Genomic DNA, 14008 nt, shown 5'->3' on the forward strand with positions numbered 1-14008 from the left:
TCTCTGCCCAAACATATCTTTTAAGGCCTAGTTTCATACAAGTCATGTTCATGATATCATCCCAATGACTTCCTCTGTCTTACTGGCCTCAGTTAAACTTCCGTAACACTGTTTGGTCCTCTCCAATAACACTTAACATTTTTGGCACTGTGTTATGGACTTTTACGTACACTACATCCCCTATATTGGATTGTAAATACCTTTCTATTTCATTCTTTTATTACCTATAACTCCTGGGACAGTATTTATCAAAAGCACCTACTAAAATTTTTTCAATTCCTTGATGGTTAATGAATCTGAGCATTTTGTCAAATGTCCATTGGATATTTGAATTTCATCATTTGAGAAATGCATGCTCATGTCTTTTGCTCATTTCTTAACTGGACTGTTTCTTTTACTGTTGCTGAGTTCCTTGAGCTCTGAAAATAGATCATGGGTATAAATCATCTATCAGTTCCATAGTTTGTACATATTTTCTCCCATTCTGTTGGCTGCTTCTTCATTTTGTGGATGATTTCCTTTACATTGCATAAGCTGCCTAGCTTGATGGAATCCTATTTGTATATTTTTGTCTTGATTGCCTGTACTTCTGGGTTCTTTTCCAAGAAATCTTTTCCTATACCTGTTTTGCAGAGTGTCATTGATATTTGCCTCTAGTAATTTGATGGTGCCAGGTCTTAGATCTAAATCTTTGATCCATTTGGAGTGGTTTTTGTAAAAGGTGTAAGGTAGGAGTCTTACTTCATACATTTGTACATGTAGATCCAATTTTCCCAGCACCAGTTGTTGAAGAGACTGACCCTTCTCCTTGGATTGATCTGTTTGCTGGTCAAAAATTAGTTGGCTTTAGATGTGTGGGTGCCTTTCTGGGATTTCTGTTCTGTTCCACTGATCTTCAGATCTGTTTTTGTGTTAGTACCAGGCTGATCTTATCACAACTGTTCTGCAGTACACTTTGAAGTTTGGTATTGTGATGCCTCCAGATTAGTTTTTGTTGCTTTTGCTATTTGGGGTCTTTTGTGCTTCCACACGATTTTAGCATCATTTTCCCCCCTAGATCTGAGGAGAATGTCAATGATTATTTTGACTGGGACCCTACTGACTCTGTTAATTGCTTTCAGTAGTAAGGAAATTTGGAGAATATTAATTCTACTAATCCATGAGCATGGAAGTTTTTTTTTTTTTTTAATGTTTTGGCTTCTCCTTCTATTTCTTCCTTCAGTGTTTTGTAATTTTCATCATAGAGATTGCTCACACACTTAATTAAATTTATTCCAAGGTATCTAATTTTTTTTTTCCAGCCATTTGGAATAGGATTGAACTTACAAGTTGTTTCTCAGCCATGGGAGTATTTGCATTGTCCAAGTTTATTGACTTTTGTGTGTTAATTTTATACCATGCAACTTTACTAATCTCTCTAAAAAGTTCCAATAGTTTATTTTTAATAATAATAAAAAATTCGTATTATTTTTCATGATGTCTCCATACTTGAGAGGGAACAAGTAGGGTAGGAAGAATGGAGGAATAGGGGAAAGTGGATGAGACAACTGTCTCCAATCTCCTTTTTTTTCTTGTGGTATCTAGGGAAAGTAGAGAGAGAAGGAGAAAAGGGCTGCTCCCAGCAACCCAACTGCAACAGTATCCAGGAATGGGGGAAGACCACTCAATGTCATCCCTAGGTCCCCGATTTGGAGTATGTTCCGAGGATACTGCTGAAGTGGTTTTGATAGTTCTGAGATGTTGTTGGTTTCGCTGTTTCAAGGTTGAGGAAATCCTTCCAAGGTCCAGTGGCTGACACAGCCCACCTTAGAGTCTTGACTTGTCCAAATACTTGTCAGGGGAGCTGTTCAATTGATTATCTCCTCCATGGCACTAGATGTCGTCTGCAGGCCTCAATGAACTGCTTTTCATGTCCCCCATGAGCATCTGGGCAAGAGATTCACTGCATGGGCCTTAGCAACCGTGGAGACCGTGTTCTGACACATGCACTCCATGGTCAGACCTCAGATTTTGTCATTTTCACTGTGATTGGAATTCAGTGATCCAGCTGGTGGGGAGGTTGGTCCACAAAAAAACATCACCAGAGAGGACCCCAGACCTGACTCGTGGATGTGTCAGCCAGTGTAGTGTCTGGCTCAGTCCATCACCTACATCGGCCTACACACACACTAATGGTTGTAGTTGCCTGGTCAGTTCTGTCTCCAGCCCCACCTTATATGCAAACCAATGGATGCTGGAAAGTCTTTTGATTCTGCTATACAGAGAATCATGTCATCTTCAAACAGGGATTGCTTGACCTCTTTATTTCCAATTTGTGTCCCTTTGGTTTCTTTTTCTTGTTTAATAGTTCTGGTTAGAACTTTCAAAACTATATTTAATAGCAGCAGTGAGAGTGGGCAATCTTGTCTGATTCTGAACCTTAGTAGAAATGCCTTCATCAATGTTTCCCTATTCATTGTGATGCTGGCTACGGGTTTTTCATATATTGCCTTGATTATCTTGAGGAATGATTCTTCTATATCCAATTTAGTTGTCATGAAAGTAAATTTACTTTTATCATGAAAGGATGTTATATTTTATCAAATGCTTTTTCTGTATTTATTGAAATTATCATGATTTTTATTCTTTAACTTATAAATATGATGTATAACATCTATTCATTTGATTATGTTGAACCATTGCTGCATACCAGGGATAAATCCCACTTGGTTCAGGTGACTGATTTTTCTGATGCGTTTCTGGATTAGATCAGCTAGTATTTTGTTAACGGTTTTTGCATCTATGTTCATCAGGGATATTGGTCTATAGTTTTCCTTATTGCATCTTTTTCTGGTTTTGGAATTAAGGTGATGCTGACCTCATAGAAAAAGTTTGGGAGGATTCCCTCCCCGCCCCCCCACTTTAATTATTTTGAATAGCTTAAGAAGAATTAAAATTATATTTCTTGGCCCCGGCGTGGTGGCACAAGTGGTTAAGGTCCTCGCCTTGCACGCCCGGGATCCCATATGGGCGCCGGTTCTATCCCAGCAGCCCCGCTTCCCTTCCAGCTCCCTGCCTGTGGCCCGGGAAAGCAGTCGAGGACAGCCCAAAGCTTTGGGACCCTGCACCCGCGTGGGAGACCCGGAAGAGGCTCATGGCTTCTGATCGGCATAGCATTGGCCGTTGTGCTCACTTGGGGAGCGAATCATCGGAAGGAAGATCTTCCTCTCTGTCTCTCCTCTCTGTATATCTGCCTTTCAAATTAAAAAATAATAAAAATAAATCTTTTTAAAAAAAAATTACATTTCTTGAAAAGTTTGGTAGAATTTAGCAGTGAAGACATCTAATCCTTGGCCTTTTTTTTTTTTTTTTGTTGTTGGGGGGGGGGTTTGTTGTTTTTTTTTTAAGATTTATTTTTTTATTATTTTTTCATTGGAAAGGCGGATATACAGAGAGGAGAGACAGAGAGGAAGATCTTCCGTCTGATGATTCGCTCCCTAAGTGAGCACAACGGCCGATGCTATGCTGATCCGAAGCCAGGAGCCTCTTCCGGGTCTCCCACGCGGGTGCAGGGTCCCAAAGCCCTGGGCCGTCCTCGACTGCTTTCCTGGGCCACAGGCAGGGAGCTGGAAGGGAAGCGGGGCTGCCGGGATTAGAACCAGTGCCCAGATGGGATCCCGGGCGTGCAAGGCGAGGACCTTAAAGACTGCGCCACTGCGCCGGGCCCCGGTTTTGTTGTTTTTAAAGCCATTTGTTACTTTTCAGTCTCTGTCTCAGTTATTCATCTATTTAGGTTTATTACGTCACGATGAGTCAATGTAAATAGATAGTAGGCATCCAGAAATCTATCCATTTCTTCTGCATTTTCCATTTTGTTGCATACAGCTATTTATATAGTTCCTATTTTTTTTTTTTTATATCTGTAGTGTGCTTTGTAATATTTCTCTTTTCTTCTCTGATCTAATTGGTTTGGGTCTTCTTTTTTCTCTCTTTGGATAACTAGGCTAATGGTGTATCAATTTTATTGTTCTCAAAAAAACAGCTCTTCAATTCTCTTACATTCTGTATCTTTTTTTCTGTTTCAGCTTCTTTTATTTTTTAATAATATTTTTCAAAGATTTACTTATTTTTATTGGAAAGGCAGATACACAGAGAGGGGGAGAGACAGAGAGGAAGATCTTTTGTGTGATGATTCATTCCCCAAGTGACCTCAACAGCTGAAGCTGAGATGATCCGAAACCAGGAGCCAGTAGCTCTTCCGGGTCTCCCACATGGATGCAGGGTCCCAAGGCTTTGGGCTGTCCTCGACTGCTTTCCCAGGCCACAGGCAGGGAGTTGGATGGGGAAGTGGAGCCGCCAGACTAGAACCGGCATCCATATGGGATCCTGGCGCATTCAGGGAGAGGACTCCAGCTGCTATGCTATCGCGCCAGGCCCTCAGCTTCTTCTCTAATTTTAATTCTTTCTTTTAACTAACTTTGTGTTTGCTTTGTTGTTGTTCTAGGTCCTTGGGATATATTGACAAATCATGTATTTGATACCTTTCAGATTTATTGAGATAAAAGCACTGACTGCTATGAACTTTCCTCTTTCAACTGCCTTTTCTACATCCCGTAAGTTTTAACATGCTGTGCTGTCACCTTCATTCATTTCCAGGATTTTTAAATTTTTCCTTTTGATTTCTCCTCTGATCCACTGTTCATTCAGTAGTGAGTTGTTCTGTCTTGATGTGTTTGCATATTTTATAGAATTGTTTATTCCCAACTCTTCATTCCATGATGGTCAGAAAAGATACATGGTATGATTTAAATTTTTTTCAATTTGCTGGCCTTGCTTTATGACATAGCATGTAGTGAATTAAGAGTAGGCTCCATGAACTGATGAAAATAATGTGCATTCTGCATCTTTGGGATGAAATGTTCTGTAGAAATCAATTAGGGCCACTTGGCTCATAGTATAGATTAGCTCTGCTGTTTCTTTGTTGATTTTCTGTCTAGTTTACCTGTCCAGTGATGAAAGTGGAATATTGAATTTCCCATTATTATTGTACTAGAGTTTATGTATCCCTTTAAATCCAGTAATAATTGTTTTAAATAGCCAGGGACCTTGGTATTGGGTGCACAAATATTATAGCTATTTTTTCTTGTTGAGTTCACCCTATGATCATCATGTAATGCTCTTTTTTGTCTCTTAACATTTTTTGTGTTAAAGTCATTTTCTCCTTTCCTTTGGCATGGAATATTCTTTTTCCATCCTTTCACTTTCAGTTTATATGCATCTTTGTTGGTGAGACGTGTTTCACTATAATCAGCAAATAGATGGGGCTTGTTTTTTAAGCCATTCAGCCAGCTTTTATCTTTTGATTAATGAGTTTAGGCCATTTGCATTCAAGGTTATTATTGAAAGGTAACATTTTTCTGTAAAGATTCTCATTGTTTGCTTTGGGTTTCCATTGTACTTTCACTAGAAGCTTTTCTACCTTTATATTCTTCCACTGTGAAAATTATCCTTCTCTGTATCTGTGTATAGTACATCCTTAAGCATCATTTGCAGGGTTACATAAGTGGTGGCAAATTGCTTCAATTTCTGTTTGGGAAGATCTTTATTTTGCTTTCATATGTAAATGACAGCTTTGCCGGATATAATATTCAGGGTTGGCATTTCTTTCTTTTAGGACCTGAATCATGTCTCTATATTCTCTCCTAGATATAGGATTTCTGATGAGAAGTCAGCTTTTACTCTAACTGGGGATCCTGAAGGTTACCTGACATTTCCCCACATTGTAGAACCTTTTCTTTATGTTGAAGGTTTGACTATAATGTGTCATGGTGAAGATCGTTTCTGATCATGCCTATTCGGTTCTTTATGCTTCCTGTGCTTGGATGTTACTTTCTTTCTCCACATTAGTAAGGTTTTCTGACATTATTTCATGAACAGGCCTTTTAATCCATTCTCTCATTCCACACTTTCAGGAACTCCTAAGAGACGTATGTTTGGTCTCTTCATAGAACCCCACATATCTTTTTGTTTTAAAGATTTTATTTATTTTTATTGGAAAGGCAGATATTTACAGAGAGGAGGAGAGACAGAGTAGTGGAAGATCCTCCATCCGTTGATTCACTCCCCAAGCAGCCACAACAGCCGGAGATGTGTTGATCTGAAGCTAGGAGCCTCTTCCATTTCTCCCATGCAGGTTGCAGGGTCTCAAGGCTTTGGGCTGTCCTCCACTGCTTTCCCAGCTTTCCTAGGCCACAAGCAAAGAGCTGGTTGGGAAGTGGAACTGCTGGAATTAGAACTGGAACCTACATGAGATCCTGGCGCATACAAGGCAAAGACCTTATCCACTAGGCTACTGTGCTAGGCCCCCATATATCTTTAACACTGTTTTGAGTTTTTCTGTTTTTTTTTTTTTCTTTGTTGTTGTTGTTGTTCAGACTGTGATAATTCCAGGGTTTTGCCTTCTGTTTTAATATTCTTTAGTTTGCCTCCCTGAGCATGTTGTTGATGCTTGCCACTGTGTTTTCTGCTTGGCATACTGAATTCTTCATTTCTAATATTTCTGTTTGATTCTTCAGAATCGCAATCTCTTCACAGAATCTAACATCCATTTCATGTATGAATTTCTTTTTCCCAATAATTTGTTTCTTTGTGATTTTTTTTTTATTGTTGTTAACATTGTATTATGTGATACAGTTTTATAGGCACTGGGGATTCCTCCCACCCCTCCCATACCCCTCCCCCCATGGTGGATTCCTCCACCTTGTTGCATAACCACAGTTCAAGTTCAGTTGAGATTCGTTCCTTGCAAACACATATCTAGCATAAAGTCCAGCGTCTTATTGTCCAGATAAGTTCAGTGGCCTCTTGGGGAGACCTTCTCTAGTCTGAAGATAGGGCTAACAGAGTAAAGATCCGGTCAGTTAAAAGCCCCAACAAAACCTCAGTATCAATATACAACATTATGGAATTAATTGACATAGTATTGGGTAAACAATATGTTAAAAATAATGCAAGTTCCATTCTTCGAAACATCTGGGTTGAGACAGTGTCAATGACAGGTTCAAAAAATAACCAACAACCAAACAAAAATTACAAGTTAAACCAAGGCAAACATGTGGTATCTAACCTTTTGGGATTCGCTCATTTCCCTTAGCATTATAGTTTCCAGTTGGGCCCATTTAGCCACAAAGAACTGCATTTTGTGCTTTTTTTTTCCCATTCATTTCAGGGATTTTATAACCTCTCCATCTTCACATTCTAATACTGAACTATTTCTGTGTTCCTTCTGGGGAGGCATAATGTCTTCCTTATTGTTGCTTCTTTTATCTCTGTGCATATTTTTAGGCATCTGTAAAAACCCTCATTTTTTTCCTCTGATGTTTTTATCTTTAATTTATGCCTCTGTGTTTTGGAAGAGTGACCACTTCTTCAGTGGAAGTTCAGAAGTGTACTCAGGGTGAGGTCAAGGTACTCTGGCCATTGCACGTGAGGGGTGAGAGTCCAAGGTGGCACTCAGGTTGAGTGTGGCAGATGTTGTTTCTCGACGGGGCAGTGGGGGGAGGAAGCGATCACAACTGTTAGCGTAAACACCACCTCACTTCCTCTTTCATGATAACCAATGCCCATGATTGGCCCGCCATTACTACTACCCTCATCCACACGAGCACACAAATTTCACAGAGGATCTTTGCAGTGCTCATGTGAGCACAATCATGCTGTAATACACTTTGGGCAATCAGAGCTCTCTTAGTCATTGGCATCAGCCACATTGAATGTCCAGACATTCAGCTACACATCATGCCCTATTGTGCACTCACAGAATTCCCACATTCTTTGTGCTCAGGACTCTGTCATTAGCAACTGAGGGTCTACTGAGCACTTTGAGCCTGCACCACTCACAGAGAGCAGCAGTGTTCCTGACACCAGTTACCTATGAGTGCTCCGCACTGGAAATGTATTCCGCTGCCTTGTGCCAAGCTAGAAGCCCAAAGTCCAAGGAGAATGCAGATCTGTCCCTCTTAGAATTCTCTAGTCACACACATGTGCAGAAGCTGGCAAGGACTACAGCTGCCATCTACACTCACTGACTTGTAGGTGGCTTTATGAGCCAAATGGTTTGGTCATCCCAGTGGTTTGTGGCAAAGGGGGATGAAGGAGGCTCTTCTTCCACCATGATTTGTGACTCCTTATCTCTTGCCCTGGCTGAGTGGGCAATATGTCCATAAATTTCTCTGTCAAAATGTGAAAAACTGGGCCTGATGCGGTGGTGCAGTGGTTAGGGTCCTCGCCTTGCACGCCCAGGATCCCATCTGGGCGCCGGTTCTAATCCCAGCAGCCCCGCTTCCCATCCAGCTCCCTGCTTGTGGCCTGGGAAAGCAGTTGAGGACGGCCCAAAGCTTTGGGAACCTGCACCCGCGTGGGAGACCCAGAAGAGGCTCCTGGCTTCGGATCAGCATAGCATTGACCATTGCGCTCACTTGGGGGGTGAGTCATCGGACAGAAGATCTTCCTCTCTCTCTCTCCTCTCTGTATATCCGCCTTTCCAATAATAATAATAATAATAATAATAATAACAAAATGTGAAAAACTGCCGTGTCCTCCCCTGACTTCAAATGGCATAGATTCCTTCCTGGTCTGAGTGCCCAGGTTAGAGGATAGGGGAAACAGATGTGACCTGCCCCCTCCTCACTCTAGCAGCAATCCTAGGGGGAAGTTAGTGCTGGCTGCTAGATTCTATGTCAGAAAATATCACCAGTGGCCCTGGCTGAGATGGCCTGCACACCCCACCTTATTCAGCAAGTTGCAGTCTTCTCAAGCAACACAAGGAAGGAACCACAGGTGGTATTTCTGCTGGCCACTGCATAACTTCTGTGTTCATGTATCTCCATGGTGTGTCTCTACTATCCACAGTGTGTCCCCTGCAGCTTTCTCTCAAACTTTCCCCTTGAAATGTATTTCCTCCACTTCTCCTCCACCTGCTTCCGCTGGTCAAAATCTGCAAGTCCATTCCCTATTTAGCCATCTTGTCAACGTATGTGGCTTCTTTTGTTTGACATATTTGGAAGATCTTACTGCAGTTAGTACACACTTTACTGTTTAGTATTTCATGATATGAATCCGACACAGTTTACTTGTTCATATCGCTGTGACTTTGAGTAATTTCTACTTTTTGCTATTATGAGTAGTGATGGTATGAACATTTGGTCACATAGTTTTTAGTAAACATTAGTACTTAAGCAATATGCCTTTTAAAGACTTACTTTATTCAAAAATTGGAATTACAGAGAGAGAAAAGGAGAGTCAGAGAGGGAGAGATTTTCCATCTATTGGTTCATTTCCCTAATGGCCAAGGTCAGGGACCTAGAACTTCATCTGGATCTTCCATGTGGGTAGCATGGGTACAAACATTTGAGGCCATCTTTTGCTACTTTCCCAAGCCCATTTGATCAGACATGTGGATTGGAACTGGAGCATATAGGCCTCGAGCCCATACCCATTTGGGATGTGAGATTGTAGCTAGTAGCTTCACCTGCTGCATGACACTGCTGGTCCCAAGCCTGTATGTCTTAAAATGGAATTGTTACATCATAGAATTTGTTAAGAGTTTACATAGCTCTCACAGAAAACATAATTGTACAAAATTGTACTCCCCTGGCTGTGTCATAAGAATCTGACAATTTTCATTTTTTCTGTTGTATCTATCTATATAGTATTTTCATTTTGTAGTTTTGTTTTGTGTTTTAATAATGACTAAGGAACTTGATTGTTTTTTCCAATAATTTTACAGCCAGTGAATATTCTCTTGTGAAGTGCTATTTAAATCTTTAATTGGCAGCATTTTTCTGAGTGTATATGTATGGTAGTACATTTTAGCAATAATGAAATAAAGTAGATTTTAAATGTTTTTACAATCAAATGGTAACTATATGTGGTAATGCATATAGTGAGCTTAATTTAGCCATTCTACAAGGTATACTACATATTTCAAAACTTCAGGTTGTACACCATAAATACATATTTGCTAATTTAAAAAATGTAAGGTTGTGCCCTATATATTTTTAGTTCCACTGCTAATATTTTTCTTTTTACTTCCTAGGGCTCTATCACAAATTCATAGGCAATTAATTTTTGTGAATTTATTATATCTGCCCATTTGCCTATTCATTTATTCAGCAGACACTAATTGAACATCTGTGCATAATGATCAGGTATTTACCTACCTAAAAGAATAACACACAATATATGCCAGGTACTTACCTGGGCACCATGAATACTAAAATCAAAAGAGAAATAAAGTTTGCTTGATATGCCTACAATCAAAGACAGGTAAACAGGAAAATGATAACATGATGCCATGTGGTAAGAGATGGAACTGTGATATAAATGCCATAAGACCAGAGGAAATGAACAATTGACTTACTGTTCAGAAAGCCTTCACCTAGGTGGTGATAGTGAGTTAGCTCTTGCAGGATAAGTAAGAATTTATCAGCTAGAGAAAGGTAATAGAGCATATCAGATATGGAGCTGTAAAAGAATGTTACTTTGGGGGCCCAGCACGTAGCCTAGTAGTTAAAGTCCTCACCTTGCATGCACTGGATCCCATACTGGCGCTGGTTCATGTCCCATCTGTTCCACTTCCCATCTAGCTCTCTGCTTGTAGCCTGGGAAAACAGTTGAGGATGGCCCAAAGCCTTTGGACGCTGCACCCACATGGAAGACCCGGAGGAAGCTTCTGGCTTCTGGCTTCAGATCGGTTCAGCTCCATCCCTTGTGGCCACTTGGGGAGTGAACCAGCAGATGGAAGATCTTTCTCTCTTTCTCTCCTCTCTGAGAATCTAACTTTCCAATAGAAATAAATAAATCTTTAAAAAATTGTTATTTTGTTCTTTTTCTTCCCTTCCCTCTTTCCCATACTGAATATCCCCTTCTTCTTCCCTGTTCTCTGCTTTCTCCTGTCTCTTATTTAAATGAAAGAAAGAAAGAAAAAGAGAGGGAGACAGACAGATATGATCCACCTCCTAGTTCCCTCCCTGAAATACCAGTAACAGGGTGAGCCAAGTCAAAACCAGAAGCTCCATCAGGGTCTCTGTGGGTGGTAGGGACCTAAGTAATTGAGCCATCACTTGATGTTCTTTAACAGGTGCACCAAAATCCTGTTCATGGAAGGTTCTCCTGTGTCCTGGAAGGTCAAGACTGACTTTTTCTTTCTCTTACACTTTCTGAATGGACCCATTTCAAAAGCACATTAGGGAGGGGTCTTCCTGTGGTTAGAATTCGAACAAATCTGGTGGTGAGGGATGTTTATTTTAAAAGTACTGAGCCTGAGTACACCTGAGGAAGGGAAAGCCAGAGAAAGTGAAGAGGGAGGCAGACGGTGGGAGAAGAAAGCAGAAGGAGTGAGGTAATGAAACACTTGTCAGGATATAAGGCCCTGAAGAATGCATGGAGGCAGCCCTGAATTAGGAGCCAGAATATTGACCCTAGTTAAGTGCGAAGAGCAGTTTTTCCTAAGACAATAGGAGGGTGAGTAGTTCTTGGATCACAGATGTGCTGAAGCTGGTTCACATCCTCTCTAATTCTGCAGAACCCTGGTACTGCACATGACACTAGTATTTGAGTGTAATGTTAATCAGTTTCAGCTAGGATAACAGTTTGTGTCACACTGGGAATCACATGGCATATCTAAAATAGAATAATTAGAGGAGAGTTAATTTGCAATGTGACCATTATAAAAATGTGTGTGTGGCACAGTGTTACCACATGAAAGGATGGTATAAGAACTCAAGGCTTAAAACAGTGAACAGTCACTCTCCCTAATCTTGATGGGACAAGATATAAAGATACTTGACATAAGCAGGGTCCCCCTTGGAGAAGCCAACATGTTTGTCTTAGCTGGGTCCCACTGGCAGAACTCAACAAGTCAGGGAGCATTGGAGCCCACTCTGTATTCTGTATGGATTAGGCTCCCAAGACACAGGCAGCAGGCGGTAGAGTGGATCTGGAGGAACAAATCCAAGAGATCTTGCACACCCTGGAAGTCTAGCATTGAAGCCAAATTCATTTCTTGATATAATCTGTGAATGATGTTCCAATACCAATATCTCCAAGCAAAGCTTTTTACTCACTAGTTTGTCTATTAAGCATGAGAAAGTAGCAGATTTGTTGAAATTCCAAAATAGTCTTTTGAATCTGTCCAGTCAGATGATAACAGAGGTTTCTCTCTCCTTTTGCAGCTTACCTGTATCTGATAATAGACACTCTGCTCAGCTAATGCAGGGGCAGATTCCCTGTAGAAAGGGGCAATCAGGAGCGGAAGGAGGCAGAAGGGAAAGAAAACCTATCCATGAGAAATGGGGGTGTTTTAGATTGGAGAGGAAGCAATGGAAAAATAGCCAAGGTCCCAGGGGTTTATGCTGAGTGGCTGGCCCCAGCCCTAGCCAAGGTGTCTGGCCTTAGCCTGATGACCACACTAGGATCCTCTTGTGGGGTTCACCTTCTTTGGAGTTTCCCATAGCTTAGAAATTAGAGCACTTTGCTCATGTGGCTATAGTATATTGTGGATTCTTATGAGTGGCAAAGACTGGTTCATGTCCTGGGGTCTAGGTAACAGCCTGGGGTCTAGGAAAGTTGCAGCATGGGATGAAGGCTGAGAACTCAGATTCTGAAGTTAAACTTCTGGAATTTATATTCTGTCTCTGCTCCTTATGGTGTCTATGATCAGGGGAAAGTTACTTAATGCTTTGTTTTTCACCTTATCCACCTGGAAAATGGCTATGATAACAGTAACCATCTTGAGGGTTTTTAGCAAGAGCCAGTGAGTTAGTATTATATAGTTCCTACGAACAGCCTAGCACTTGGAAGGCTCCACTTACTGGGTATTTTCTCTCAAGTCTACCCACCCAATGATCCTTAAAATAGATGGTGTCTTCCTTCCTACCTGCTAATGTTCACCTGACTAATTAATCAAAGTTATGGATTTCATAATTTGGATTGTGATTTTAGAGAAGGATGGATAACTGTCCTTAGAAAGGACAGGCATTGTTCTGAATATGGAGGATGAGAAATTCCCTGTACTGTTAGTGTGAAAGGAGTCAATCCTTACTATGACCAATGTTCTCTTCTATAGTAAGTAATTACCAAGGTCACTTAAGTATAGGGTCATTCTGATTTACTGGCCTTTAGCAAAATTTGATTTGTCCTTTGGGGCATTGCCTGGATACTACTAAACTGCCTCTGGCTGATTAATTATTTTGTTGATTAAAAGAAAATTTTGGCTTCAGCCAGGTAATCTATGTTCCTAGAATTAATACAAATGTGATGGAGTAATTGTTGTGTCTTAACTTTTGTGTCCCTATCAGGAGTTATCTACAGCATTTCACCAAAGCAAGAACTTTCTGCCAAAGACATGCAACCTTGTTCAAGAAGATCCTGTTGGGCCTGTTGTGTCTGGGTAAGATATTGAGAAGTCATGGGGATAAGAAAGTAATCATTTTAGGATTGTTGCTTTGTTGCTGAGTGGGAGCAGGCTTAAGGATCCTGTGAGCACCTGATATAGGAGAGGGAGAAAGAGTAGGGCTCTGACCCCTTAATGGTGAGCGCTAGGCTTGGTGCTGCCCCGGAGTGGCACAATGATGCTGGGTCTCTGGCAGAGGGGACAGCATGATTGAGTGTGCAGACTCCAGGCAGGTATAGATACCCGAGAGGACCTGGCAGATTCACCTGGCGACTCCACCACCGAGCCTTTGGGCTGAGCAGTCCTGGGAGCCCAGCAGAAGGAGGCTCTCCTGATCTGTGTGCCTTAGCAGAAGCATCCCACAGCAGTCAGCTGGGTTGGACAGAAAGAGGAAAAGCCTCGACCTCTCCCCCTCTCCACAGGAGAAGGCACCAGGCTACCTAAGGCAGAGGACAAAGGCAGCCATGCAGCAGCCTGCACACCTGCCCTGTCTCGTCCAGCCACCTTCAGCACTCCACCTGCTATTGAGCCTCTGAGGCCGTGCTAGGGGATGTGGCCAGGCTTTGTAACTGCCTC

At 41.4% G+C, this 14008-nt stretch overlaps 1 protein-coding gene across 1 annotated transcript in view; it reads left to right on the top strand.

Moving 5' to 3' along the window:
* SLC28A2 (solute carrier family 28 member 2) overlaps positions 1 to 14008 on the top strand; it is a 35129-nt gene that overhangs the window by 4205 nt on the left and 16916 nt on the right. The window contains exon 3 of the mRNA XM_040968447.1: positions 13338 to 13429. Within this exon, the coding sequence (XP_040824381.1) occupies positions 13338 to 13429 (92 nt within the window). The remainder of the gene's footprint in view (positions 1 to 13337; positions 13430 to 14008) is intronic.

This window comes from Ochotona curzoniae, unplaced genomic scaffold (genome assembly GCF_017591425.1).
Source record: "Ochotona curzoniae isolate NIBS_2020 unplaced genomic scaffold, NIBS_Ocur_1.0 scaffold_4701, whole genome shotgun sequence".
In the NCBI taxonomy this organism is placed as follows: Eukaryota; Metazoa; Chordata; class Mammalia; order Lagomorpha; family Ochotonidae; genus Ochotona; species Ochotona curzoniae.